This window comes from Pleurodeles waltl, chromosome 7 (genome assembly GCF_031143425.1).
Source record: "Pleurodeles waltl isolate 20211129_DDA chromosome 7, aPleWal1.hap1.20221129, whole genome shotgun sequence".
Classification (NCBI taxonomy): domain Eukaryota; kingdom Metazoa; phylum Chordata; class Amphibia; order Caudata; family Salamandridae; genus Pleurodeles; species Pleurodeles waltl.
In genome coordinates, this window is record NC_090446.1 from 77,678,701 (window position 1) to 77,705,373 (window position 26,673).

At 42.0% G+C, this 26,673-nt stretch overlaps 1 protein-coding gene across 5 annotated transcripts in view; it reads left to right on the forward strand.

The window, feature by feature from the left end:
• MFAP5 (microfibril associated protein 5) overlaps nt 1-20,516 on the forward strand; it is a 137,611-nt gene extending 117,095 nt beyond the window's left edge. For all 5 annotated transcript variants that reach the window (XM_069243000.1, XM_069243003.1, XM_069243001.1 and 2 more), the window contains 3 exons: nt 10,944-11,031; nt 15,400-15,473; nt 18,763-20,516. In XM_069243000.1, the coding sequence (XP_069099101.1) occupies nt 10,944-11,031; nt 15,400-15,473; nt 18,763-18,869 (269 nt within the window). In that variant the 3' untranslated portion in view covers nt 18,870-20,516. The remainder of the gene's footprint in view (nt 1-10,943; nt 11,032-15,399; nt 15,474-18,762) is intronic.
• The last annotated feature ends 6,157 nt before the right edge of the window (nt 20,517-26,673 follow it).

Here is a 26,673-nt window from a genome sequence, read left to right on the forward strand (position 1 = left end):
TCTTATTTCCAGCAGATTTATGGTTTGATAGTTTCGTCATCCTTCCTTCCTTGATCAGTATCATTTTTAGTACCCTGCTGTTTTTATGATTCTAGTCTATCTTCATTCTCCCAGCTTGTCTTCTCTTTTTATACCATAGAGTTTCTCCTGCCTTTAACCTAATTTCCCTCCTCCTCTTTCCCATCACTCTCTTTTCCTTCTCTTCTAGTCTGTTTTTTTTCTTTGTCTGAGTCTTTCTTCAATATTTACTCTTCTTAGCAGCCCCACACTTCCCGATAATACTGAACTGAATTCGTCAAATAGATATGACTAGTATTTCTTCACTATATTTACTAATCTAGAGTGTACCAGTCACAGTGTAAAAATGATTAGGTTATTCTACTTGTTATGGAAGGATTTGTTTCAGTTGTGTGCCATTTGTTCAAAAATAGGGTTTTACATAGTCATGAAAACTAGCACCCCAGATGTGTTTATTTGGTTTGTATATATGCACAACAAGGTAAGGCGCAAACCTGCACCCTTAACAATAATTAAACAGCTGTGGGAGACATAATACCACAACATCATCACAGTTATACATTGTACAGGGCTTCCAAGAGCACAGTCAGCAAAAAATACAGGTTGCAAGAGAGCATATTGTCATCACGGTACAGGCTGTGAGTTTGTCACAATGTAAGTCAGGTCTTGTCATTGGCGGGTTCCAGGTCATAATATTGTAACCAGTCTCCTCTAGACTTTGTAGAAGTGGACACCCCCTGCTCTGGTAGGTGACATTCTCCACTGCCATATATATGTCCATCCCTGCTCTCCACATTGAGTCTCCTTCACCCCCCCAATGTTTAGCCACATTCCTCTTTGCCACCACCAAGCCCAGATTGCTAAAAAGTAGTTTGGCTTGCAGGACTACCCAGGAGAATACTTTTGGCTCAAGAAGTAATATTGACATCCAGTATGCCGTGGAACTCCCACACTACCTTAGACCAATAGGTTTGAATGACTGGGCAACCCCAAAGTGTATGCAGAAAGGTTCCCAGTGTGTCAATGCATACCCGCAAGGAAGGAACAGCGCCTTCTCCATTTTATGTAGACATTTGCTGTTATAATATACTGTTTGGTGTATCTTGAGTTGTATTAGATGCAACCGGGGCTTAATGGCTACATCTTGTGGATGTACCAGGGCTGCCTCCTAGTCAGTGTCACCCAGCTCCCCTATATCTCTCACCCACCGGTCTCTCAACTCAGGGCCTGATTTAGATGCTGGCGGTAATTGTCCCGCCATCAGTTTTCCGAGTGACAGCCCGCCTGCCGCATTGGCAGTCTGCCTGAAATATTTAGAATTTTACCGACTCCACCAAGAAATCCCATCTGCCGCCGTGGTGCTACAGGAAAGAGTGGCTGACGGCCGGACTTCAGCCACACTTGCTGCTGAACAGATTTGGATGTGCCGTACCGCCGAGCAAAAAGTAGCGGTCAGACCTCCACGTCTGACTTTGTGGTTTAGGGGAGGAAGGGGGTGAAAACTCAAATTTCTCCAGGTTATCCTTCTCTTTCGGGCTGGACACGACTGAACAGGACCCTCTATTGCTGCTGCCATGGGACCCTGGAAAAAACATGACCACACTCCTGATTCTGGACACAAAGGTAGTCAACCCGCATTGGTTGTGCACTGGGGGTTGGAGTATTGCACATGGGCATGGGTCCACTGTAGACGTATACATGTTACAGTAATTTTATTAAATTACTGTGACATGCATATGTTGGGGACATGGGTGGGCCAGACACAGGTGGGGACACACTGGTACACAACACATATTGAACACATACAAAACTGTCATTAGGGCATCATTGCCAAATGAATGCTGGCACTAGAAAGATGGTACATTCACACTTGTCAACTGTGGTGGTGTGTGCACACTGCAAGGGGACATGTACCTGTCATGTTGTACTTGAGTTTTGTGTATTAGTCAGAACATGTATATGTGTGTGCGAAGTGATTGGTTGGGTGAGGTTTATGGAGGTGTAGTGGGTGAAGTGGTTGTGTCAGTATGTGTTCCACTTGCATATAGCGTGGCTGTTGTTGTGTATGTTTTGCTGTGTTTTGTGGTGCTGTGTGCAGGAGTCCGGTGCATTTTGTTGTGTTGCAGTCACTGTTGTGATGTATATAGTTGTGCTTATGTGTGCGTGTGTTTGTGTAGATGAGTGTGTTGGTTGTTGTGTTTGTGTCATGTGTGGGTGCAGTGTCACTAGTGTGTGTATGTTGAGTGATGTATGTACTTGTATGTGTATTTGCGGCATGTAGGTATTGTGTTGTGGTGTAATGGCAATGGATATTGGTGTGTTGTGTAATGTGTGATGCAGGGGGACACATATGTGAAGGGTAGAGGAAGTGTGTGTAAATGAGCTCTATTCCATTGCCACTGGCATTGTCCGATGTCCATCCCTCCATCCGTCAGAAAACTGCCGCCAGCACACCTCCTGTCCAACTGTAATATCTAAATATGGCCAGCGGGAATCTGCCTGCCTGATAGCTAGGAAGAGCACTCTTTCATGGTGCTCTTTGGCTCAGCCGTAATACAGTTAAATATGGCGGGCAGAAGACCATCGAATTGGCGGGCTTCTCAGGTCTGCCGATGACACAGCTTGGCGGTGTGACCACCAAGATCTAATTCAGGCCCTAAGTAAGCTAGTCCGGCATGTTGTTATTGAATGACCTATATGAGTATGAAACTACTTTTTCCTCAATCTCACTGGTAAGTAGCCTACCCTCTAGGGAAGCATATTCCGGTATATCTGTTTCACCTAATCTCTTGGCTTGCCATGTGTTCAAATCAGGTACATTCCTTGCTAAATGGCATCCCTAGTTGCGTTTCCTAGCAACATCAAGGGCCTCATTATGAGGCTGGTGGTCTTAAGATGTCGCCGCTGTGGTGGTCCAACTGCCACATTAAGGCCCTGGCAGTCCGACCGCCAGGGTACTGCTGTCTCTGCCGGGATTGGTGATCCCGACAGACTACCTGTGGCAGAGATTGCAATCAGCCAGGACGGCACCTGCATGCAGAGTTGCTCTGCTGATTACGACCTCATTCTCTGCCAACCTTTTCATTGCGGTGTTACTGTCATGAAAAGTTGGTGGAGTACAGGTGCAGAGGGCCACAGGGGGGCCCCTGTACTGCCCATGCACTTGGCATGGGCAGTGCAGGGGTCCTCCTGCCCAGCACCCTTGCATTGTTCACTGTCTGAACATTGCAAGTGTGCTGGTGCCCCCTGCAGCAACAGCATTGCTGCCGGCTCAATTTTGAGCCAGAGACGATGCTGTCTCCAGTTTCCCGTTAGGCTCGGTTTCCGCTCATCACCTTAGCGGGAAACTCTTAATGGGTCCGGTGGGGAGGTCGCCAGTATGTTGGCAACCTCTTAGTTGGAAGTTCGGCGGACAGGAAGACCCGGCCGCCAAATTCCTAATCATGCCCCAAATCTGTTTATATGTTTTCTGGATTTTTCCAGAGCACAGACGAAGCTTGGGTTCCCCGAAACCTTTCGATATCAAGGACTTAGTAAATGTACCAATTGTGAGACAGAGAACCTGGTGGACTATAACACCGCAAGCTTCCTGTACACTAAATGGAGATTGTGTTCTGGGTAACAATCAGACGTGTGAGACTCACAGGAGTACTGTTGTTAGTACCCTCTTTCACCATGAATAATCAAAAAAAAAATATGCACTAATGATATATCTTTATAATTTGTATGTGAAATAAAAATATTAAAATCCTTTTATTGCATAAAATGTGTATAGTAGTAACTGTAAGAACAAAAAACTACAACATTTTTATGGTAATTCAGGGTGTCACTCTATCTATCCTCCAACCTCTCCCTTCCTGACTCTATTTAAACTGCTTTAGCAGCTAAAGGTGACAACCAGTATACTCATCTTTGAAGAAGATACTTTCAGCTTCTGCGTGAAAAACTCAGTCTCTCAGCCCCAGGAAGTTCCTCCCTTAGGGTCATATTTACAAGCCTATGGTGCCACCTTGCGCTGCCCTAGCATCATTTTTTTATGCTAAGGCAGCGTTAAGGAGGCCATTCCCCTGCACCGTATTGACAAAGTGGCGAAATCCTTGCATTGTGCCACTTTGTAAACCCTTGCAACACATTATGCCTGCTCCAGGTGGAGGTGTTCTGACGCCGGGAGGCCCGAACAAATGGCTCAGTGAAATGTAAAACATTTCAGTGTCACTATTTTTTCCAATATTTTTAACGCCTGCTCAGAGCAGGCATTAAAATGATGCACCCATTTTAATCAATGGACCTCCCTGTTCTTTGCTGCATTAGCGTAAAAATTGTTGATGCTAGGGAAGCTGATGCTATTGTCCTAACAACCGCCATGGTGTGCTGTATTATAAATACGGTGCAACCATGGTGTTGTTAGGTGGCGCCACTTTTTTGTAAATATTTCTCTTGTTCGCATCAGGTTTATATACTGTTCAAGGCTCTTCTATTGAATGTTATTAAGAATAACGATCACCATATTACTTCTCGCTGAAAGCCACAGAAAACAACAATCAACATGATCTCTCACCTGCTTATTGGCTCTGCAACACATTGTTGATTGTTGAAAAGTTAAATACGACCAGTAGCACAAATCAACAGAAAGCGCTAGTCAACATGTAAGCTGCAGATAGAATGTAGTTGCTGAACTATCAGATCAAACTGAAATAAACATAAAACAGCATGTCTGCAAGCAAAAAAGTTAAATGTAATGTGTTTATAATTGTAAAATATGCAATTGAATAACATGAATCTATAAAATACAATGGGGATTGCTGGACTTTTTTGCTTATGCAGGGTCATCCTCAATCTTTTTGCCTCCTGCCTCCTATTTTTTCTGACCTGTTGCTGTTGGCTTCTGAACTCTGAGCACTTTACCACTGCTAACCAGTGCTAAAGTGCATATGCTCTCTGTGTAAATTGTATGTAATTGGTTTATCCATGATTGGCATATTTGTTTTACTGTTAAGTCCCTAGTAAAGTGCACTAGAGGTGCCTAGGGCCTGTAAATCAAATGTTACTAGTGGGCCTGCAGCACTGGTTGTGCCACCCACATAAGTAACCCTGTAATCATGTCTCAGACCTGCCACTGCAGTGTCTGTGTGTGTATTTTTACACTGTAAATTCGACTTGGCAAGTGTACCCACTTGCCAGGCCTAATCCTTCCCTTTTCTTACATGTAAGGCACCCCAAAGGTAGGCTCTAGGTAGCCCCAAGGGCAGGGTGCAGTGTATGGATAAGGTAGGACATATAGTAATGTGGTTTATATGTACTGACAGTGAAATACTGCCAACTTCGTTTTCACTGTTGCAAGGCCTGTCACTCTCATAGGATAACATGGGGGCTACCTTTAAATTTGATTAAAGTGTAGATTCCCCTAGAGAGTAGATGGACATGTGGAGTTTGGGGTCCCTGAACTCACAATTTAAAAATACATCTTTTAGTAAAGTTGATTTTAAGATTGTGCGTTTGAAAATGCCACTTTTAGAAAGTGAGCATTTTCTTGCTTAAACCATTCTGTGACTCTGCCTTGTTTGTGGATTCCCTGTCTGGGTCAGTTTGACAGTTGGGTTGTTTTTCACCTCGCACTAGACAGTGACACAAAGGGGGCTGGGGTGTAACCTGCATTTCCTGATTAGCCCTCTCTGCTAGGAGGGAGGGGTGGAGTGGCCACTCTCATCTGAAAGGACTGTGCCTGCCTCTGACAATGCCGGCTCCAACCCCCTGCTGTGTGTCTGAGGCCTTGCCTGGGCAAGGCAGGATTTCACAAGTAGGTGTGCGTCCCCTTTGAAGAAAGGTGACTTCAAAGACTAAAATGGGTATAAGAAGAGCACCCTAATCTACAGACTTTAGAAACACTTCTGGAACCAAGAGGAACCTCTGCCTGGAGAAGAGCTGATAGCTGAGGAAGAAGTGCTGCCCTGCCTGTGACTGTGCTTTGTGGAGCTTTCCTGCAGTGCTGCTTCTGCCAGAGTAAGAGGGCAAAGACTGGACTTTCTGTGCCTTCCATCTTGTGAAGAAATCTCCAAGGGCTTGATTTAGAGCTTGCCTCCTGTTGTTTGAAGTCTCAGGGACAGCAAAGACTTCTCTCTGCCAGCACCTGGAGTTTCTGGAGAGACTCCTGCTCTGACAAGTGGCGCCCTATCCAGTTCCTGGGCCCTTGGAAGGAAAGCTGGTGGAAATCCAAGGAAATCGACTTCGGACGACTCCGGACCGACGCCGCTGCTGAATCCGGTAACGCCGCCTGCACCCGACGCCGTGACCTTCGCTGGAACGCAACGCTCTTCGCAGGCCTGATGCCGCTGCAGCCCCGCTGAAGTCCGATACTCCGTGGAAGTCGCCACCACGTCGTGACCGACGCCGCTCGAAGTGCACGGATTCAACGTTTCGCACAGACGCCGCGATCCCCGACTTCGCGCATCGGCTTGTTTTCACTCTTCACCAAAGGTACTGTACTTGGGGGTCTACACGACTCCGTGTTCGGCGCCGCTGGTGTCGGTTTGTTGGGAACGACTCCATCACGACGCCGTGTTAACATCTCATCGAAGCATTTTTGTTTCTAAGCGCTATTTTTGGAGTTTAATCTTTAAAAAATCATAACTTGACTTGTGTATGTTGGATTTTTGTCGTTTTGGTCTTGTTTTGTTTAGATAAATATTTCCTATTTTTCTAAACTGGTGTGTCATTTTGGGGTGTTTTCATTAAGTTACTGTGTGTGTTGGTACAAATACTTTACACCTAGCACTCTGAGGTTAAGCCTACTGCTCTGCCAAGCTACCAAGGGGGTAAGCAGGGGTTAGCTGAGGGTGATTCTCTTTTACCCTGACTAGAGTGAGGGTCCTTGCTTGAACAGGGGGTAACCTGACTGTCAACCAAAGACCCCATTTCTAACAGGGATTTTAATGCAGAAAAAAGTGAAGATTACATCATCCCTAGATTGATAGTTAAGCAATTATGAATACATGTATACATGGATATCTTATGAGCAGGAATAAATAAAAAAAAGTATGTTAATAATGCCCAGTGCCTAATCTGAAACAATCCAAAAAGCAAAAAACAAGAAGCTGGCTTCAAATGACTATACAGGCAAACAGTAACAACTTCAGATTGTCTTTCTCTTCATAATACTGACTTTGGAATGAATTAGAAGCTTTAAACTGCAGCATCGAAAAAGGACTCAGAAGTATGGATGCTGTTGTTCCAAATTCTCTTTGTAACAAAAGAGTTAAAACACTTATGATTCATTGGGAGGATACTCATTCTCACCAACCATTGATTTTGACGCGGCTACTATTGGTTAAACATTCAGATGTTGAAACTAGAGATGAAAATAGGGTTGAAGGTGCAGTGTAAAGTATAACTGGTCTTGCAGAATAAAAAAGATGGTTGATAATGCTGCATTTGGGTGCACAGGTAATGACACAGCCGTTAAATCACATATGGCAGCTCTGATGATGGATAGCTGCATTCACAAGCAGGATGTCTAATGTATTGGGATTGGTTGAATTACTTCAACAAGATCAACATGCGAAATAGCTGATCCTTTGTATGGAATATCCGGGATGACTATTTCATAACAGGACAAGCACTAACAAACAGGTCACTCTTGAGGAGTTTGAAATCTGTGAAAAGGCAAGGTCCAGTTTTCCTATAGCTTGGGAAGCAAATCCACTTCAAAGTAGAAGTCATAGCTTCTCAGCATTTGTATTCTGTCAGGTTGGATGCATTTGCATCCACGTTTTGCATATTTCCTTATCACCTTTATTTCTTCGCTATGATAAAAAAGGGAATTGCACAGTCTACTATGAGGAGTATAATAGATGTTCCACCAAACAGATTTCAAAACAATGAACTGAAGAATGACATGATGAAACCAAAAAGATATCCAGTCAATAATCGAGATTGAATAATCTTTACAACATGAAGAATAGCAGTTATGTTTGAAGCATGAAAGTTGTTGTGCAATAGATCAGCAAATTGCATTGGGAATTGAGTCCCCAGATGTTGCTGAGCTTCAAAAAGGGTTGTTTGCAAGTCACGAGGTACTCTCGCAGAGGTTAAAGGTACCTTTTTATGTTAAAATAACAATGGGCTTATCTACGTTAGCAACACATATACTTATCGTCTTTATCAGGCAACATTCACAAGATATATTTGTCCGGGGAGGATAAAATGTAATGCCACAATACATTAATGCTTTTTGAAATGTTAACACATAGACAGACTCTGGAGTCATCCCACAGCAGGATTCATTTGTTCAGATTATGTAAGAAACATTTCTTAGAAGTGTGTGATAAGAAGGAATGAAAGAAGCAGGTGCTGTGAGGAGCTCACAAGCAAGGTGTGGCTTAAAAGTATTACAAACCCCATGAATAGTCAAAAAGTCACAAAGGAGTTAGTGCGTTAATGAATTAGTACATGCAGATGTGCAAATGAAGGCAGGATTGTCTTTTGTCTAACAGCTAAATTCAAAGGGGAATATCTAGGCATGGTATAGAACGGTGCTGTGTAGCCGTTTATACCAACTAAGAGATATATACTACTGATAGTCCTAAAAATGAAAGGTAGTGATTGGTAAGGACATTATTTAGTGCAAAAGCTACATAAGTTTTGAGTCTTCAGCAACAAAGGAGTGTTTTCTATTTGTTTCATTGATAGAAGATTGGATGGTGCTTCTGTCTAAACGTAATACTATACAGGAGAAAAAGAGATGTTTGGTTTATGAGCTGCCATGGCACTTTTTTGAATTTTAAGTGTCTGTAATATACAATTTAACTACTTTAAAGCTCATATTTGGGCCTGCGCTTGTTACAAAGTTTTCAAATCTTCTTTCAAAAGATTGAATAACCAAGGCAATGATCAACATTGAGTAAATACATTTGAAAGAGTTTGAAAACCATTATAAATCACTTTGATTCTAAATCATTGTAAAGGTATGCATTATTTCTCCATCTGTTTCCATCATTCTTTCTGTGGCTTCTCTTTCAGAGTATGCCTGCTCTTAGTTTAGCTTAGCATATATTAGCATAGACACAAACATTTTATTACTTATAGGGTATAACTCCAGATGACAATCACTCAAATTCACATCCTCACTGAGTTTTGACTTGTAGTGTTTTACAGCACTCAAACTAATCTGGGATGGCCACCTTTGACATAACTCCCCTACCCTGTAAGTGGTAATATTCATGAGTGAATATGAGGTACATCTAGAGTCTTGTTTGTTTGCTAATGGACTAGCAGCATTCATACATACATTAGTGTCTGTCTATGCCATCTGAACCAAACAGTATTGAATTGTATGTTCCATTTTGCACCATTTCAGTTAAATCACCATCAGTGACATTTTCTTTCAATTTCCAACCTCTTAAATGTGTCACTTTTTTGCAATAGATGGTGTTTTTAAGTCTCTGAGAGATGCAAAGCTTTTGTTAGTCGATAACTTAACATCCTTTTAAAAAGTATCATACCTCTAGGAAACATACATGCTCTGAACAAGGTATTTTCTACAATGTTGCAAGTATAGTTCCCCAAACACTAGTCACAATAATATTTTCATTCCAATGCGCATATTCTTGTTAAAAAATGAATGAACTGTGATGAACAGATAAATCTGTGATCAGAAATCAAAATGATTTTCAGCATTTCAGGCCCTAGAAAATAATAACATGCAGATATATCAGATCTGTCATCACTGCTAAAAAATGAAAACCTTTTCTGAAACGTTTGGGACTGTTGTTTGGGGGAGTTCAACAATGCTCCCACTGTACATAATTATATATTTCTCTCAGGCTGTCTGTTTGATGAATGAAAGTAATGGTGTCCATAATGATGAAAAGGTCCTGATGATTCTCTACATTGAGACAGGAATCCTCATTATCTAATGAAGGAGACAAACCATGGTCAACCATCAGTTGTTTAACCACATTTATGTCCCATGAACTTTAAAAAAAGAACATGGAATGATAATGTCATCCAAAGAAAATTTTAAAACATAAGAGTTCTCAACCATTTCTGTAAAATGTACAATTGGATAAGAAACCCTTTCCCATATGATGCTGTCAAGCACAGGATATACCGTGATGTTAACAGCATCATATTGCCTCTTGTTTTAATTAAAGATGGCACTCCCGGGATCAACATTTTAGTAGTTTATTGCATCATAGAAAGATCTCCACACACAGTCAAGCCAGGCACAGTCAGCAGCTGAACTGCCAAATTCAATGTCCTGAACACATAGATGTCATCATGGAATGTTGCTTTGTTATAAGGATACTCACAGCCTCAGTGTGCCTAAAGCTTCTTAAGCACAACATAGCAGTTCTGTGTAAACAAGAATGTGATTCCAGTTCCTAAATCACGAAAGACAGCATCAGCTTCTCAAGAATATATTTCCCATGTATCAACAACAAAATTATAATCTGTATTATAATCCACACTGATTTTATATTATGTATTCTTTTTTTATTGCTCAACACTTCTTTGCATGTTTTCCCTTTTGGTCTTCATCCTGATATCACATTTCTTACTTAAAGTCTCTTTTTCTCTCCTTTGGTATTTCAGACTCCCTGTTTTTGTTTTACCTTTTTACCATATTCTGTCTTCACTTTCTTCCCCTCCTTAATTCCTCTTTTACTTTTCAACACAATTTATTTTTCCTCCTTTATCCTCCTACCTCTCTCACCCTAGCAATTTTCTTTCTCTGTCTTACGTGACCTTTTCTCAATATCTGTCTTCTATCGCCAGGCTCTGTGTCTCACTTTTTGTTTATCTTCCTTGTATCTCATTTACCTCTTCTTTCAATTAGTCTGTCAGTCACTCTTCCAGGCTTCTTTATGACTCTTTGGAGGCCTACTCCATCACTTGCCTTTCATGTTACCCATCACATTTTTCCCTAGACTGCCGTGAGGTTCAGTACCCCTGCACCCGCATTTACTCCGTGCTTCGCCCTGTAAAACAGTGCCTGGGCCAAGTCTGCGTCAGCAGGTAAGGTGATTAACAATCATTCATCACTTCAGAGACAGGCCTCCCACTGCCCCAATTCTGTCTTTAGCAGACAAGCTGCCTTGTCATCACATAAGTGGTTGTCATTTAAGGAAGAAGGCAGCATGTTATGTGCTAATGAAGTTTCCAGTGAATATACACATCTCACCTAGCTTTTTCAAACAAGGAAATTTAAAAAATCTGGATAATATAATACAAAGAGGCATACATATAAAATGGTGTTTGTGGTGTGTAACTTCAGTTGATTAAAAATGATCAAAAACAAAGTTAAGAAAGGTAGTTGGACACCACACCAAGTTATTTAGAGGTTTAAGTGAAATGTAGGATTGGAGTGAAATTAAATTTGTATTTTGATGAAATTTGGGACGTGTATATGAAAATGTTAAAATGTTAAAAAAATAATTGGTGTATATAGGAATATTTTCTGAGGGTTTGAAAACTGTTCAGATTGGTTATAATAAATAAAACAAATATCTATAATAATAGTTTACGTAGACTCTTGTGAACACTAGTGCAAGTAAAAATCAGGTATTTATAAAAAAAGTGTTCTGTTTTTTCTCACTCAAATTTTATAGGAAGGATAGAAATGTTGGGTCCAACTCATGATCTGTATTTTGTAGTATATAAAGTATCACTGCAGTAGTGCTACGTATGTACTACAAAATGCAATTCACAAATTTGTGAATGGAAATCTCCACCTCGTCTATCTTTTCTATGAGAAGAGCTCCAGACATTTAAGTATATTACTTAATATACTGCTTAGTAGTAAATGGGGAGTGTTGGAAGGGTTTTAGAGTAAATTAAGTAGGGGGATAGGGAGGGACAGGCCACCACAAACATATACAAAAAAGTAAGAACATTGCTTAGTCACAAGGTACAGATCCTATCCATGAAGGTAAATCTACACATAAGGATTTACACATATGTAAATAAATGTATTCTTGCACATCGGTGTAAATCTAAGTATTTTTGCTGTTCATCATTTCTCAGTGAAGATGTACATCTGTGCGTAGGCTTACATGTCTCCACCCCCTAGACCAAGAGAGTGGAATTTATGAGTGTAGAGTTACTGTTATTAACTTGTTACACATAGGTGGAAATCTTCCCCACCAGAGATTTTCCTATGCTAAAGTACAAAAAAATAAATAAACTTTATTAATTCTTTAACATAAATATTAACATATTTTGATGCAAAATGAAAGTAAAATGAGTATTGTTAACCATTACCTAATAAAATAAAATGTTACTGCACCTTCACTCTGCAAATCAAATGTACATTAAATAATTACATTTTTAAAATACATGACATTTACAACTATTCAAACCAATTTGAAAAAATCTCTCCCCACTAATACATTAATTTGTAATTAATATTTAGTATATTTAAGTAAAGGTTGTTTTAATTATTTTAAATTTACCTCTGTGAATAGGCTCCTTTATTTGTTTCTCCTCAAATCCTAAGCAGGAACAAAAATTAACATTCTGGCCACCTTCAACATAAACACCATTTCTTAGGAATGCACATTTTTAATTGAACATCTATATCTTCACTTTCAAGATATTAGTATGCTCTTGATTGGATAAGAAAAATCTCTCCATTTCTGAAATACGCATTTTGTCAAATTTCAATTTTGACTATTCAAAGGCATTTCCACATGTGTTAGTATGCTTAGAATACATTTAAATATGTGACGATGTATGACATTATTGCAACTTTTGCCATGGGGAACTATGAAGTTAACTTAAGTGTGACACTGTTATTCTTAGTCGATAGGTTCTTTCTGATCATCACCCTGTGTCTACTCCTGCCACCCAATGGCTGAACTGGAAACTGCTTTCAGAGCAGTAGTAATGTAGAGCTTTGCAGACAAGTGAGGCATATGCCTTTGTAGGTCATACGTATCATGCAGCCATCTCTAGAAGCGTTGATGGATTTAATTGGGAAGAAGTCATTTCTTTTCATTTGCTTCCCCTGAGGTATGAGTGGTTGATGGTAGCTCTTAAGATTCTTACTTAAATATATTTTTCTATAGCAGGGCTAAGTTCAGAGTATGAGGCATATGACATTACATGGATTTTACCAGAGAGAGCTTAAATTAATCTCCCCCGGGAGGCTCTAATCCCACTACTAGAATCAGCTGCCGTAACCTGTTTGTACTGCTACGCTGATAGGAGTGGCACTCTGGGTGCCCCCCAATACCGCAATAGAGTCTGACATCCAGTTGGGAAGGAAGACACCATAGACATGCGGAGAACTGACCAAGAGACTCTTGGCTGAGACCTCCTGTATAAGAAAACAAAATATGTTAGACAGAATTATAACATAAGGGGCATGTTGTCATATGGATACAGTGCACGGAACTCTCATCCCGTCAGCTAGGTTGCAACCCTATTAGGCATGCATGCCAAAGTTGCTACCCATTGGGCATGCCTTATGTGCACGGAGGTGGGTGTATGGGTAGGCTATCGCCAAGTAACATTATATGTTCACCTTGCTGTTTGGAGTACGTTTTTATGTAGAGTTCTCCACACCCACATTTGTCTAATCCTGAATGCAGTGCTAAATGCCCAGTTTGCCTTGTCTGTACGATGTGCCTTGCTGAAGGCGAGAATCATATCTAAATGTTCACTTTCAAAAAGTTTTTTTAGTTTTGATTCTGGCAATGTAAAGAGTGGACTTTGTTGACTTTATTTGTATGAGAAAATGATGGTATCTGAGCAAATTATGATAAGGGTTGGGGTTGGTCAGTGTTAAGCATTTGGTTGCTCCGGTTAGGGCTGGCATGAGTGGGAAGGATGGACTCTGATATCAGTAACTGGCTTAATCTGCTCCCTAGGGCAGGAAGTGGGCATTCCAGGATTGGAATTTGTTGAACCATTACAGATTTGAAGAGTTTAACAGACATTTCGCACCTAGCTCGTATGTGCAAATCTACTTTGGGTAAACATTTGCACATGGGTAATGGATATAACAGCTTACATTTGTGAGTACCACTGGAAAGATGTGGCTTCCACAGCTTCCAGGGATTACACCTGGAATTCTTTTAAAATTACAATAAATCATAAATCTTAATCCATGTGTAGACATCATGTATGCCTTGCAGGTTTTTTGCAGCAATTTCCAGTGGGCACCCACATGAGTTATTTTACCAGGACTGCAAAATACAACGTACATGATCCACAGGGCCTTTTGCAGGAAGCACATTAACTGCATCTGTGAATCGTTGTATCCCATATATATATATTTATATATATATATATATATATATATATATATATATATATATATATATATATATAGAGAGAGAGAGAGAGAGAGAGAGAGAGAGATTTTTTGGGTGCATGAACAAGGGGACCCCTTGTACTAGCTGTAAAATTAATTCAGCAAAATTGCATATGTGTCAGAAAGGAACTGCAGGTACAAGTGCAACCTACCCTAACCAATCATCCGGAAATGGGTTGGGGTGGACCATGCAGTGCTTTCTATTGCCAGCTGACGGCCAGCACCTTGAGACCCTGACGGGTGACTAGCTGCACTTTACTAATATTGATTGATTGATTGAGCCTGTCTTGCTCCCAGTCACCGTCCTCAGCCCCCCGCCCTCTACAGTCTCCCCTGTTTTCCACTTGCTGAGAGAAGGTGGTAAATGGGAGAGGAATTTTCCATGGACTGGAAAAGGTGTGGAAAAGGGCCAGATAAATCTGGGTCTGCATGGTATTGCCCATTCTGGGGGAAAGGGATCAAAACTGTATGCTGCAAAGGTGCAGTTACCATCAGGAATCAGTGATTCATGACCTGAAGATTTCGCCCCCCCCCACACTGTGCAATGTGTAAGCAGGCGCATAGACACCAGCAGCAGGTGCCTTCATTCAGCATGGTATCCTAAATTGAATGGTAAAGTAATTCTGTTTCGCTTAATAATCACAGATTCCCTTATCAATTTCTTTTGAGACAAATTTTCTTAAAAGAATGAATGTGTAATGTTAGAGAACTGGTAGATTTAGCTAAATCTGCTTTGAATCTCTCCGCCCATATTAAGACCACCCCGTCCTGCTGCCACCCTCCAATCTGAGATACATTTGCTTTGTCCTGAACTACCACTGGTAGACAATGAAGCAAATAGACCCCTCCATGTCCTACTGTCTCAGCTACAGAGCAGCAGGATAATATATTGTATGTTTTTTTTATAAATTTTACTTTTTCCAGCGTGTTCCTTTGTAATGTCACTCTGTTCGTTTATGTATAATTTTGGCATTTCCCCCAATCACTACTCACCATCTCTTGTTTGATCTTTACTTGTATCACATGGATAATGCACTGTCGACCACTCCTGGTTTCATGTGGAGCAGTAATCGGCGCGTTTATATGCTCAACAACGAGATCTGCAGCCGGACCATGTGCAAAGAGGACGAAGTCATGCAAGGTATGAGTCCCGCTGCCAGGCTCAGACCACCGCAATTTGTTTATGTTTCCTGTGTGTGTCGATTAGAAGAATGAGGAAGGTTTACCTGATGGTCAAAAAATTAGGAGAGAAGGCAATGATCATAGAGGAGCAAAAATGGGTGGAATCATGGGCAGATGTCAGAAAAGAGACAGGAACAAGGACATCAGGGATGGAGAAGGAATGGACACCTGACATTTGATCCTAGAGAAGCAAGATCTACCTGAATTTCAACCAAGCCTTTAATAATTTTTAAACAATACACAAATAAAAAATAAGGAGGACACACTGGTAAAGGCAAGCAGATAAACTTGACAAAGGCTCAACTCATAAGTGACATAAATTTACACAAGACTGATAAATAAAAAATGCCATGCTAGTCTTGTTTTATTTGGACTTGTTGCAGAATTTCGGGGACAGGGAGGAATTATACAACAGCAGAAATTTCAGCAACTAAAACTTGGGACAGAAAATTGAAGACAAAATGGACTCAGTTGGATGATAGGTGGGACAAGATGGGCAAGGCTGGGTGGGTACAGGTAGCATGAAGGGGCACATCTAAAACTTTTGAATTGTGCCACAGCCTCTCATGCCCTAAACCTGAGGGGACTTTCTAGATCTCTCCCTAGTCCTCGGTACTTTGAAAAGTGATCTGGTTGTCCTTGTACAAACAACTTTGTTTTTAACACAAAGGCAAATTATTCAAAGAAGTAAATATAGGCTTAAGTGAATCTCTTTTTGGGTGCTTTAATGTTGAAAAAGACAACAAAACTAAAGAAATATGACCTAGTAATTCAAAGACTTCAGTAGGTGACATGGGGCCAGATGTAGCAAAGGGTTTTTCCCATTCTGTGTCAATGGGAAAATGTGTTCGTACATATGGCCCATGGTTCTTAAAGTATGGTGTCCAGATCTGAAGCCTGTAAAGTATCCTTCAACTGGCAGAAGTCAATTTTCTTTCCTTCAGTGTAACCCTGTCTCACCTTTGCTCCATCTGGCAACATATTGTTTCTTACAAATCTTAGTGGCTGCTCTGTCTTCTGTCTTCCTCCCAGGACTAAAAAACATAAGGCAGAAGAATAGTCCTCCCTGCCACTTCATTCAGTTATTGAATTGACTTCCATTTTTAGTCATGGAACTCAATTACTGACAGAGGTTTAAAGTGAATGTATTTGGACTTTTGAAGAAGTGAAATGACTTCCAAAGTGTTTGAAATGAACGTGTATGTCTTCCTTTCTGAAAAGATTACAGGCACATGCAACACAAAAAGACTTACATATGAAGGGGAGTATACATTTCTTGTGGACTTTACACAGCAGGAGGGTCCCTCAGCTTACTTTGTTTCCTGCAGTGTTCTTGCAGTCTGCTCCTTGTACCCCCAAATCTTGTGGAGGTCTACATCAAGTGATAGTAAGGGGCACACAGCTATAAAGGTGACCCACCACCCAGAAACAGAGACAGGATGGGATCAGTGGCACAACTTCCTGCTGTTCACCTCGTCTTCTGGATCCCAGTCCAATGCCCCACCCCGTGTACCACATTCCCTAGTTTATTTGTGATTTGGGTATACCCCAAGCTTCTGCCTAGCGCCATATTTTTTTAATTTCCAGAGGGGAGTGGTCAATAGCCCCGATTCTCTCCACTGCAGGGAAATAACTATGGTGGCTTGCACAACAGTGATGTCTACAAACCATTATGTAAACATGTATATGATACTATCTTGTGGAAAGACAGTAATGACAGTACAGGGTTGGAAATTTGCTGTTTCAGAGACTGTTCTTAAACCCAAAAGGTTAGGAATGAGCCCTGCGAAATTGAGCAGAATGTCGAGCAGAACCCAAAGGCACATTCAAATCTGCCCTTGTTGCAAAGACGTATTAAGGATACAGGAGAGGAAACTTCCCTACACTACTCTCAGACTTACCTAAGCTGCTTTTGGGTCTGAAAGAGTGGTCTTGTCATTTCAAGATTAACTATTTACTGGTCCCAAAATACTGGTTGCTATTTGTGACCAGTATTTTTGTGAAGAGTTAATATTTTTACAAACTGATCTATGTTACATAAGGACAGTTTGCAAAAAACAGAATCAGGTTGAGTTCCAATCTGACCTACCTTAATAATAGTCATTAGCTAGGTCAGAAAGTGCTACTAAGGGCCTGATTTAGATGTTGGCAGTCGAGTTACTCCTTCACAACTGTGATAAGATTTATATTTTGGCAGATGAGATATCCATCACCGTTGTGACAGAGTAGCTTGTCCGCCAACATCTTCGCCAACAAGTCCAATAAGCCACAATCACAGTGATTGTACCCTACAAGAGTCTGCAGGCCCCCATATCTGGGATTGATTTTCTGTAATGTAAAAAAATTTAAGTGCAGCCCATTTACTTAATGGAAACAAGGTTATTTTAAAAAAAGTGTTATTGTTTTTTAAAGTTTGTTTAAGAGTTGGTAGTGATCCCCTAGACCACTACCTACTCCCCAACACACATTTTTTTCATTCTCAAAAAGCAAGGGAATCCAAAAGGAGCCCTCTTCCTTTGTAAATGGGTAACCACCTTCTTTGAGGTGTTGGTAAATTTTCAGTGTTTTGCGACAGGGTTCCAGTTGCAAAATACTAATACATTTGGTATTTAGAAGGGATGCCTACAACATGCCCCTTCCCAATGCCGGATTGGTATCCATTTGGAATCCCATTTTCCTGACTCCTAAAATGGGATTAGCACATGGGGAAAAGCTTTTTAGCAGTTTCAAAAGCCGAATCGGAGTACTTAGTTCACTGGCCCAAAATTCCTGAACGCCACTCTCCTACAAAGTGTCCTGCCAACCAGTGGCGTAACGGAACTTGAGGGGGATCCCCTGCAAAGTACCTTGAGGGGCCCCCCTTGGACCCAGACAGGGGCCTGTCGCCTGTGCTTAGTGTACTGTGCTGAGGGCCCCCCCGGAGCTTGCCCCCTCCCCTCCACACCGTGGGGGCTTTGGGGGCTTCTGTTACACCACTGCTGGCAGCATTTTATCTTATAGGCTGTCTTTAGAATGGAATGCAAACCTAGACTCTTTCACCAACAACCTACAAGTGCAATGAGCCATTGTAATTTTTTTCACTGTAAATCACCCCTGTTATTTCTCTCCCCCACCCATCCACATTTCTTTTCCCACCTGCCTACCTCCTCCATTTTACTCCGTCTCACATGCTTTTCCTGGTAACTTCCCTATCCCCTGACTTTGCACTCTCCTCCCGCCTGGTGTAAATAAATTTCTCTCGTCCCCAGAGGAGCGCTGCCGCCAGAAGATGGGCCTCCCGCCTCGACGCACCACCAGGTCCCACCGCCCTTTCCAGTGGCTGCACTACGGCATCAGGGAGCTTGGAGTTCTGTGAGCTGCCCCTAGGTTGGATGAGGAGAACGCAGTGACACAAGCCGACGATTTTGGGGGGGCAGCCCCCGACTGAAATGTCTATATATCTTATGTAATCCATTTCAGTGGTTACCTCATGAGGGGTATATATATAAAATTAGAGCAGAATAGGTGAGGGTTGTATTGAAGGCTCAGCTAGTACCACTGCCGGGCCGTCAGGTGCTGCACAGGAGGGTCTGGACGCCCCTCCAGGATCTCAGTTTGTGCCATACTCAGAATAGCCACAGGTGTCCATACTCAGAATAGCCACAGGTGTCGCTGTCTCACCAAGTATCGCTCTTCGCGGGTCTCTGTGCTCGCCAAGAAAAACTCGCCTATCAAATCCTGTCCTCAAGTGCCAACCACCAGGTACATTCATTCAGGCTGACAAATAACTTTCAATACAAAATAAAGTTTTCACACTGCTTTTCTACCTGACCACCAAGTTCGACTAACTCTGTTGCCTATTATTTTAGGAGCAAGCCATGTGACCCCTTGATTTTTCCTAATACCCCTAACGCCTTACACCTTCCCTCCATATCCAAAGTGCCAGTAACTGGGAACAGATAGGAAAAAGAGGGGGATTTCGAACGAAAACAGGGAGTGGATTTCCCCCTCTGACATAATGAAGGGGTGGAGAAAGTTTTAAACATGAGAAAACTAAAATACGACCATTTTTACTTTAAATTTTCGGAATTCACCCAACTCCAAAACTGGCAGTGACTTAGAATGTATGTCAGGAGGTGATTGACTCACTGAGTGGGCACTGATGCAAGCTTGCTCCTATTACTCCGACCCCCATACCACCCCCCCCCCCCCCGGAAAGAAGTCGAACCCTGCAGGAACTGGTGCGGAATCACCACTTCCTGATGTCAGTGCCCGTTCTCAGAGGGTTGTTTGTAATTCTGCTGTAACTTGGAAATGCCAACCCCTGCCAGCACTGATGTTTCTGGGGACAGCATTTCTGATGCAATCCCCGCTCTCCTCTAATGATGAGGGCATCAGTATTTTCTTCTGTCCTGCCTCCATTCCGGTTCTTCCTTCCTGTCTAGGTTGGGGTACACACAGAAAACAAAGTACACTTTTGTTTGTTTACTTTTTTCTTCTGAATTGGCTTTTTGCATCTTCAATTCTTGTATCTTTAGGAGTTAAAAGAAGGATTCTGGCTTTGTTTGTGTCTGCACCGAGATTATTTGATACTGGGCTAAATGTATTTTTAAACTGTTGAATTGTGTTTTTGTAAGTTTTACATTCCTCGAGGTTGGGGAATCTCCAGGCTGGCCTCATGAGTCTGGTGTCCACTGGCCTGTATTTTGTAACATCAGCAGGGATGCCCCTGCCCGTTCAGCACAGAGGCGGCTGGAGGTCTTTAACCCATGTCCCTTCCCCCAGTTGTAGCAGATAAGGTTGGCACACAGCGGTGCCACACAGAAATCATTGAGATCCTGAGGGGGGAGTTAGCAGACAGTCGCCTCATACAACCTCGCTGTCTTCATAGCTGATGGTGCTAAGTCCGGATACCTTCACCCATTCCACTGCACTTGATAGGGAAATATGCTTACACCTTTGTGTGAAGATACATATCGAAGCTGTGTTTAAAAATACACAATAAAATAAGTTTTACAAAATATTTATGTGCAGATTCCTTTTAGAGTAGTTTGCAATTCAGTTCCTTGCATTTCTCCAGGTTTCATGAACTATGGGTCAGATGTATCAATATTAGGAATAGCGATTACCTAATTGCGATTTTTTGCAAATTGAAATCACTATTCCTAATGTATGAAACTCACAGAGCTTTATTAGCGATTCCTAGTGGGTTAAAATCGATCTACCTCATAATAATTAATGAGGTATTTTGGAATGTGCGACCCATTAGGAATCACAGTCATCACAAGGCTGGCAGCCTGCTGGGTTCGGCAGACCACCATAACTGTGATTGCTTTTTAATAAACCATTTTTTTTAAAAATACAGCCCATTTTCCTTAAGGGAAAACAGGGTGCACTGAAAAAACAAAAATTAAAAGTTTTCTTTTCATTTTTTAAGAGTAGGCAGTGGTCCATCGGACCACTGCCTGCTCTTAATGAATGTTATTAGAAACATTCACAAAGTAGAACGGGTTCCTTGCGGACCGCTTCCCATTTGTGAATGGGTTATCACCTACTTGAAGTTGGTGGCAAAATGCGACTGTTTTGCGCCTGCATTTTGGTGGCTAAACATTCTTACATACCACTGTGATGCGATATTTGGAAGGGATGCCCTAAACCCACCCCTTCCTAATAACGAATTGGTATGTATTCGCTATTCCAAACTAAGATTTAGTAAAATATTACTGAATTGCAACTTGGAATTAATACATACCAAAATGCATTTCTTCGGTTCCAAACAGCCCAATTCTGCAAATTGGGCTGTTTGTGACCGGAAAATTCATTATACATCTGACCCTATATGTGTTAAGATTCTTGCATGCAGGAGATGTTTCTGTTCTGTGTTTTGTTTTATCTGTTCACTCGCCTTCAACGTTTGTATTCAGGAGTACAGAACAAACTAGGACTAAGGAGAGTGAAATACCTATGTAAACCTGATTGCCCCACTTTGCTGATGCTTTTGACAAATGGCAGTGGTATTAAACTTTTATGGTAATAGATTGTACTCTGAACATTTTTTAGACTGGTCCTGGTTAAATAGCTTTTTGCCATGGGTTCATCCTTCCTTTCTCCAACTTCTCCAACTTGAACATTCTTAGGACAGGTATTCTCACCCTTGCTGAGGATTGTGTAGCAGCCAAATGATGCTTGATCGATAGCTTAGTGTGATGACTGGAAGGCTGCTTTAATTCCAATAAAGATATACCGTACAGTACCTGAAACAGCCCTCCACGGCAAAATATGTATGGGAAATAGTGACTTTAGCAACACAACTCTCCTAGCACACGCTGTGCAGAGAAACATGATAGGCCGAGGTGCTCAAACACCAACCAATTGCATTTTGGTGTCAAGTCTGTCCACAAAGAAGACATCTATGAGAATAAAATTCCTTCACTTTAACAATTAACTCTCCATCTGGAATTAGAAGCTGTGAGGGAGTCAGAAACAACATGTTTAGAAATGACATATATGCCCTTAATGTGGTTGCATCTTCTCTCATTGAAAATAGGCACTACATAGGAACTTTTGAGAAGAGGGCAGCAGAGCCTGAAGAGTGACTTCGGTGTGGTTGATGGTGGCAACTTGGAATGTCAAATATGTGAGTGAGCAGTAAAATGAGGTAGCTGATTGCAGGGTCAAAACTTGAAGAACTGAGGCTGGTAGTGAAACTTGAGAATGTACAGAAAACCTGAAGGAAGATGGTTCACTATATCTACACATACATGTATAGGCCATGGGAAAATTGTTACCTGCTCCTTGCATCAGAAATCTGAGCTTCAAAACCACACAAATTGATGCACAGCTTTCTTAAAGTGTTTTGTTTCCCTATTGATTGTGTCTCTTCTCTGCATTTTTCACACTTGCCATTCAAGAACTGAGGCAGAGCACAGCAGTGTATTGGTGGTGCCAGTGATGCCCACCGTCAAGAAATGTGTTCTATGAACAAAGAAAGCTTTGGACTGCTGCTAAGAATGGAAACACAAGATACCATTATTTGTTTTTTGGAAAACATTAGGTCAACATTTAGCTCCAATGTGTGCTTCGTCCAAACAAACCCAACCACACTGCCTACTGGAAATTGTTTTATAGTAATGAGATCAGATCAAAAGGGGGAAAAGACAAGCTGGAAGATGAAACACTATTTTCAAAATTTTCAGAAACTAGGAACGGTAGTCAATCTTCATGACTAAGCCAAACTTTAAGTTGAACTTCTAAAACATTCAGCATTGAAGAAACAACTACTAATTTCCAGCGTTCAATATTAAAGCTGAGGTTTCCTGGTTATGGGTTGCACCCAAAGTGCATGCCCAGCTCTAGTCAAGGAGAGCTTCTAAAATCTAATACCAGACCACAAGTGGACCAATATGGTCATAGTAGCTGGTGGAGTTGAAAGGGCACAGGCCTTTGTATCTATTTGCAAGAGCTGAGAGGGCTTACTGGTCTCCCCACTATAAAATCAGCCAGTGGTGCTGGAGCAATTTTCATAGTGGGAGCGGGGGGTGACATCAATGTTACATCACTAAAGACACAGGGATTGTAAAAAATCCAAGCATCACTCAAAGAACAAGCTGAGAAAATGTGTTGAGCAGGAGACAGGTATGTGTATAGTACGTAGTTGATGATGCATTTGGGCAGACACTGTTGCAAATATATTACTCAAGCATTTTGTGGTCACACAGTGTAATTTACAGACAGCACTTTTTCCATTCAAATTGCCACTAAGTTTGCTCAGACATACGTTTTACTGATAAAACTATACTGCACACAAACAATAATGAGTGAAAATCAGATTTCAGCAAATATTTTAATTGTGCATCACCAAGTGCATTGGTTTGTTTTGATCCTATTAAAATCTTTAATTGCATCACACTTCAGCATTACAAAAAGCCATATGCAAACCAGTCTTGACCCTGCTCCTTGTGGTAACAGTCCAGCTCTGCCTAGCAAGCTAGGTTCTCCCTCAACTGGAACACAAGCAACCCAGGACTGGTTTCACCCTAGATATGAGCTCATCAGCTGGGTACAGATTGGTTCCAGTGACAGTGAGCATGGGACCCACGTCTCACCCTAAGTGGGAATGGTATGCCCTGATATGGGTCCTGTGCTCATTACACCTCTGGATTCAAGCTAGCTTGGCTGATGAGGGGTGATGCCCGAAAACTGGCCAGGATGCTTGTTTCTGCTCCAGGGAGGACTTGGCTTGGCAGCGTGGGCTGGACTGTTCCCATGGAGAGCAGCTTCAAGATTGATTTGCATATGGCTGGGTCCACACTGGAATGGTGTGGTGAGAAAAGAAACCGATGGATTTAAGCCCAGATCTGTGGCTAGAGGTGAATGTTTGACATTGTTTAGGATTCCGTCCATCATTGGTTCTTTTCACATTTGTTACCCTAAGTGGGAAGGGTATGCCCAGACATGGGTCCTTTGCTCACTATGCCTCTGGGTTCAAACTAGATTTTCTCTCAGTATCAGCGTGTACAAACATCTCTGCTCTACTGTGGATATGCAAATCTTTGGGGGACTGATCAGAGGTTCTCTCTCCCTTTCAGTGTGGACAGACATCTCTGCTCTGTTGTGGGTATGCGAAGATTTTGGGGGACTAATCTAAGGTTCTCCCTCGGTATCAGTGTGGATATACATATCGGCTCTATTGAGATAACCCAATCTATGGGTCACTAATGCAAGCTTCTCTCTCAGTGGCTGTGTCAATAAACGTCTCTGCTCTTTTGAGGGTATCTGAATCTGTAGGGCACTAACAGAAGATTCTCTACTTGTGGGAGTAAGGTCAGATGTCTCTGTATTCTTAAGCTTATCTAAATCTGAGGGGCACTAACAGGAATGTCTTACCAGGATGCAGTGTGATCAGACATCCCTCCTCTTTTGAGGGTATCTTATTTTAAATGGTAATAGTGTAAGTTTCGTCCTCGCAGGCAATGTAGCCAGTCCTCTCTGCTGTTTCAAAAATTAGCCACATTTTGGAGGACTTCCTAGTGGAATGTCTTTCCTCATAGGGATGTGTCCCTGCTCGTCACTAGGTCTTTAATTGTACGGGACGCTCCTTTTCACCTAAAATCTTGGAGGTATTTTTTATTTAAGGGCGACTTCAGTGTTTTATCGACTATCACAGATGTTGGATGTCGTGTGCATGTATTACACCTTCTCTCTGTCCTCGTGTGTCATCTGCCTTCATGTCCCCCCCGCCCCTTGTCCTCGAGCCCCACCTGTGTCCTGACAAGACTAGGAATAGAAGCCACCTGTCAGTCCAACCTGCAGCAGGTGAAAGGCATCTCTGATTGGTCGATCCCTCCCTGCAGGGTGGGAACGAAACATGCATTCGTCAGCAAGTCTGATGCGCGTGATGGCTGGAATGTACCAAAACGTAGGTGCGGTACGAGGTGTATCTTTATAGAGGGCAGAATGTGTTGCACGAAGATGACAACTGCCTGGGGAAAGACTCAAACGCATAGTAAGGTAGCTTAGTTGGTTGAGCATCAACTGCAGAGATCTGGCTGTAACCTGCAGGCCACAGCTTTCAGTCCTGGCAAAGCCATCTCTACCCTTCATCCTTTCCAGGTCAATAAACTCAGTATAATTGTGTTTCTAATACCACCTACCTTACAAGCACTGACTCTGTTTATGGGCAGCTCACATGACTGCAGGGAGTGGGAAAGGAGGTAGCAATCACTGGTGTGCACCGGAAGTGGTGAGGCTAATGTTGCTGGGCGTCCATATGGAGTACGTGGGTAAGTAAAAATGTAAGTGACCTTCTTCTGTAGCGCTGACTGTGACCCATCAAGTACCCATATGCACCCTGGAGGAATTAGTAACTAGAACAAGGACTTTTGAAAAATAAAATTGCTTCCTATCGAAATGGAAAAATGTGTGTAACTTCCGCGTTTATGATGCATATACTCCTGATTCACAAAGCTGACAGTGTACGTTTTCCTGCGACAAACCTTTGTAAATTGTGTATATTCAGAAAATGGATAGTTCATAGCAGGGTGGATGAAAGCCACAAAACTCTTGGTGAGTCACAAAGGAGCAAAGAATTTCGGTTTATTGGGTTCTCAAACTCCCCTTTGGCAGGAACAAGGACATGGTTCCAGTATACAAGAAGTCTAGATTGAATATCCTGGCTTTAATGACTTTGCTGCAAAAATGGCAAAAGGCTTTGTCACTTTCTAGCTCAGCGTGGATGGCACTGCACTTCTCTTATGCTTAAAAACTGCTAGAAAACAGATGTTTGAGGTGAGCATATTCAGAGTAGTGGTGTTATAGGGTGCTTCAGTAGGAGCTGCGCTCCACCGAAACCTAGGGGCATATTTATCAATGTGTTGCGTCACCTTTACGCCATTGGAAGGCCGATGCAACACTATAGTAAGATTTATAAAGCCTTGCTATGCACCTTCCGAGGCCATGAGTGGTTTGATAAATCTGGAGTAACACAATGCAGTACAAATCGCTGTGTGTTGTTACTCTGCCCTGCAGAAGCGTTCCACTGGTGGAGCGTGGGTGGTCCCACGGATCAACCCATGGATTTTGGTGCATTCTCAGATCTACCAACACTGGTAAACCTGGGAATGCATCAAAATGTGACACCTCCCCGGGGGAGGTGCAACGAGAAGAAATATCTTTATTCTACCTCCTTGTTTTCTCTTTCTTAGTGTGCTGCAGCACATTTAGAAAGAGGAAATGACTCTGAGGATTGTTTTTGTGCAGGAAGGTGCCCTTACAGCATTAAAACAGTCCTGCCTACAATGCAGGCACCCTTCCACCACGGTGCATGGGTGCCTGCGTTGATGCTAGGTAGCCAAAAGGCCACCAGCACCAGGGAAGGACAAGAATGTGTTGTATTATTTTAAATATGGTGCATTCTTGCCCATTCCATTTCATACAGTTCAAGGTGTCTTGCTGTGCTGTGCTGTGCTGCACTGTGTGAAACCTTGATAAATGAGCCCCCTAGTTTTTTTTTGTTTTTTTTTTACACAGTGGCAGTTGCTACTATGCAGCTATAATTTTTAGATATATCTGTAACTTTACTCCTCGTGGACAGATATACACCAAATTTGTCAGACAAGACGTATAGTCAGTTGATGTCTGGCATGCCAATTTTTGTGTAATTTTGTGCAGGGCAAAAAAAG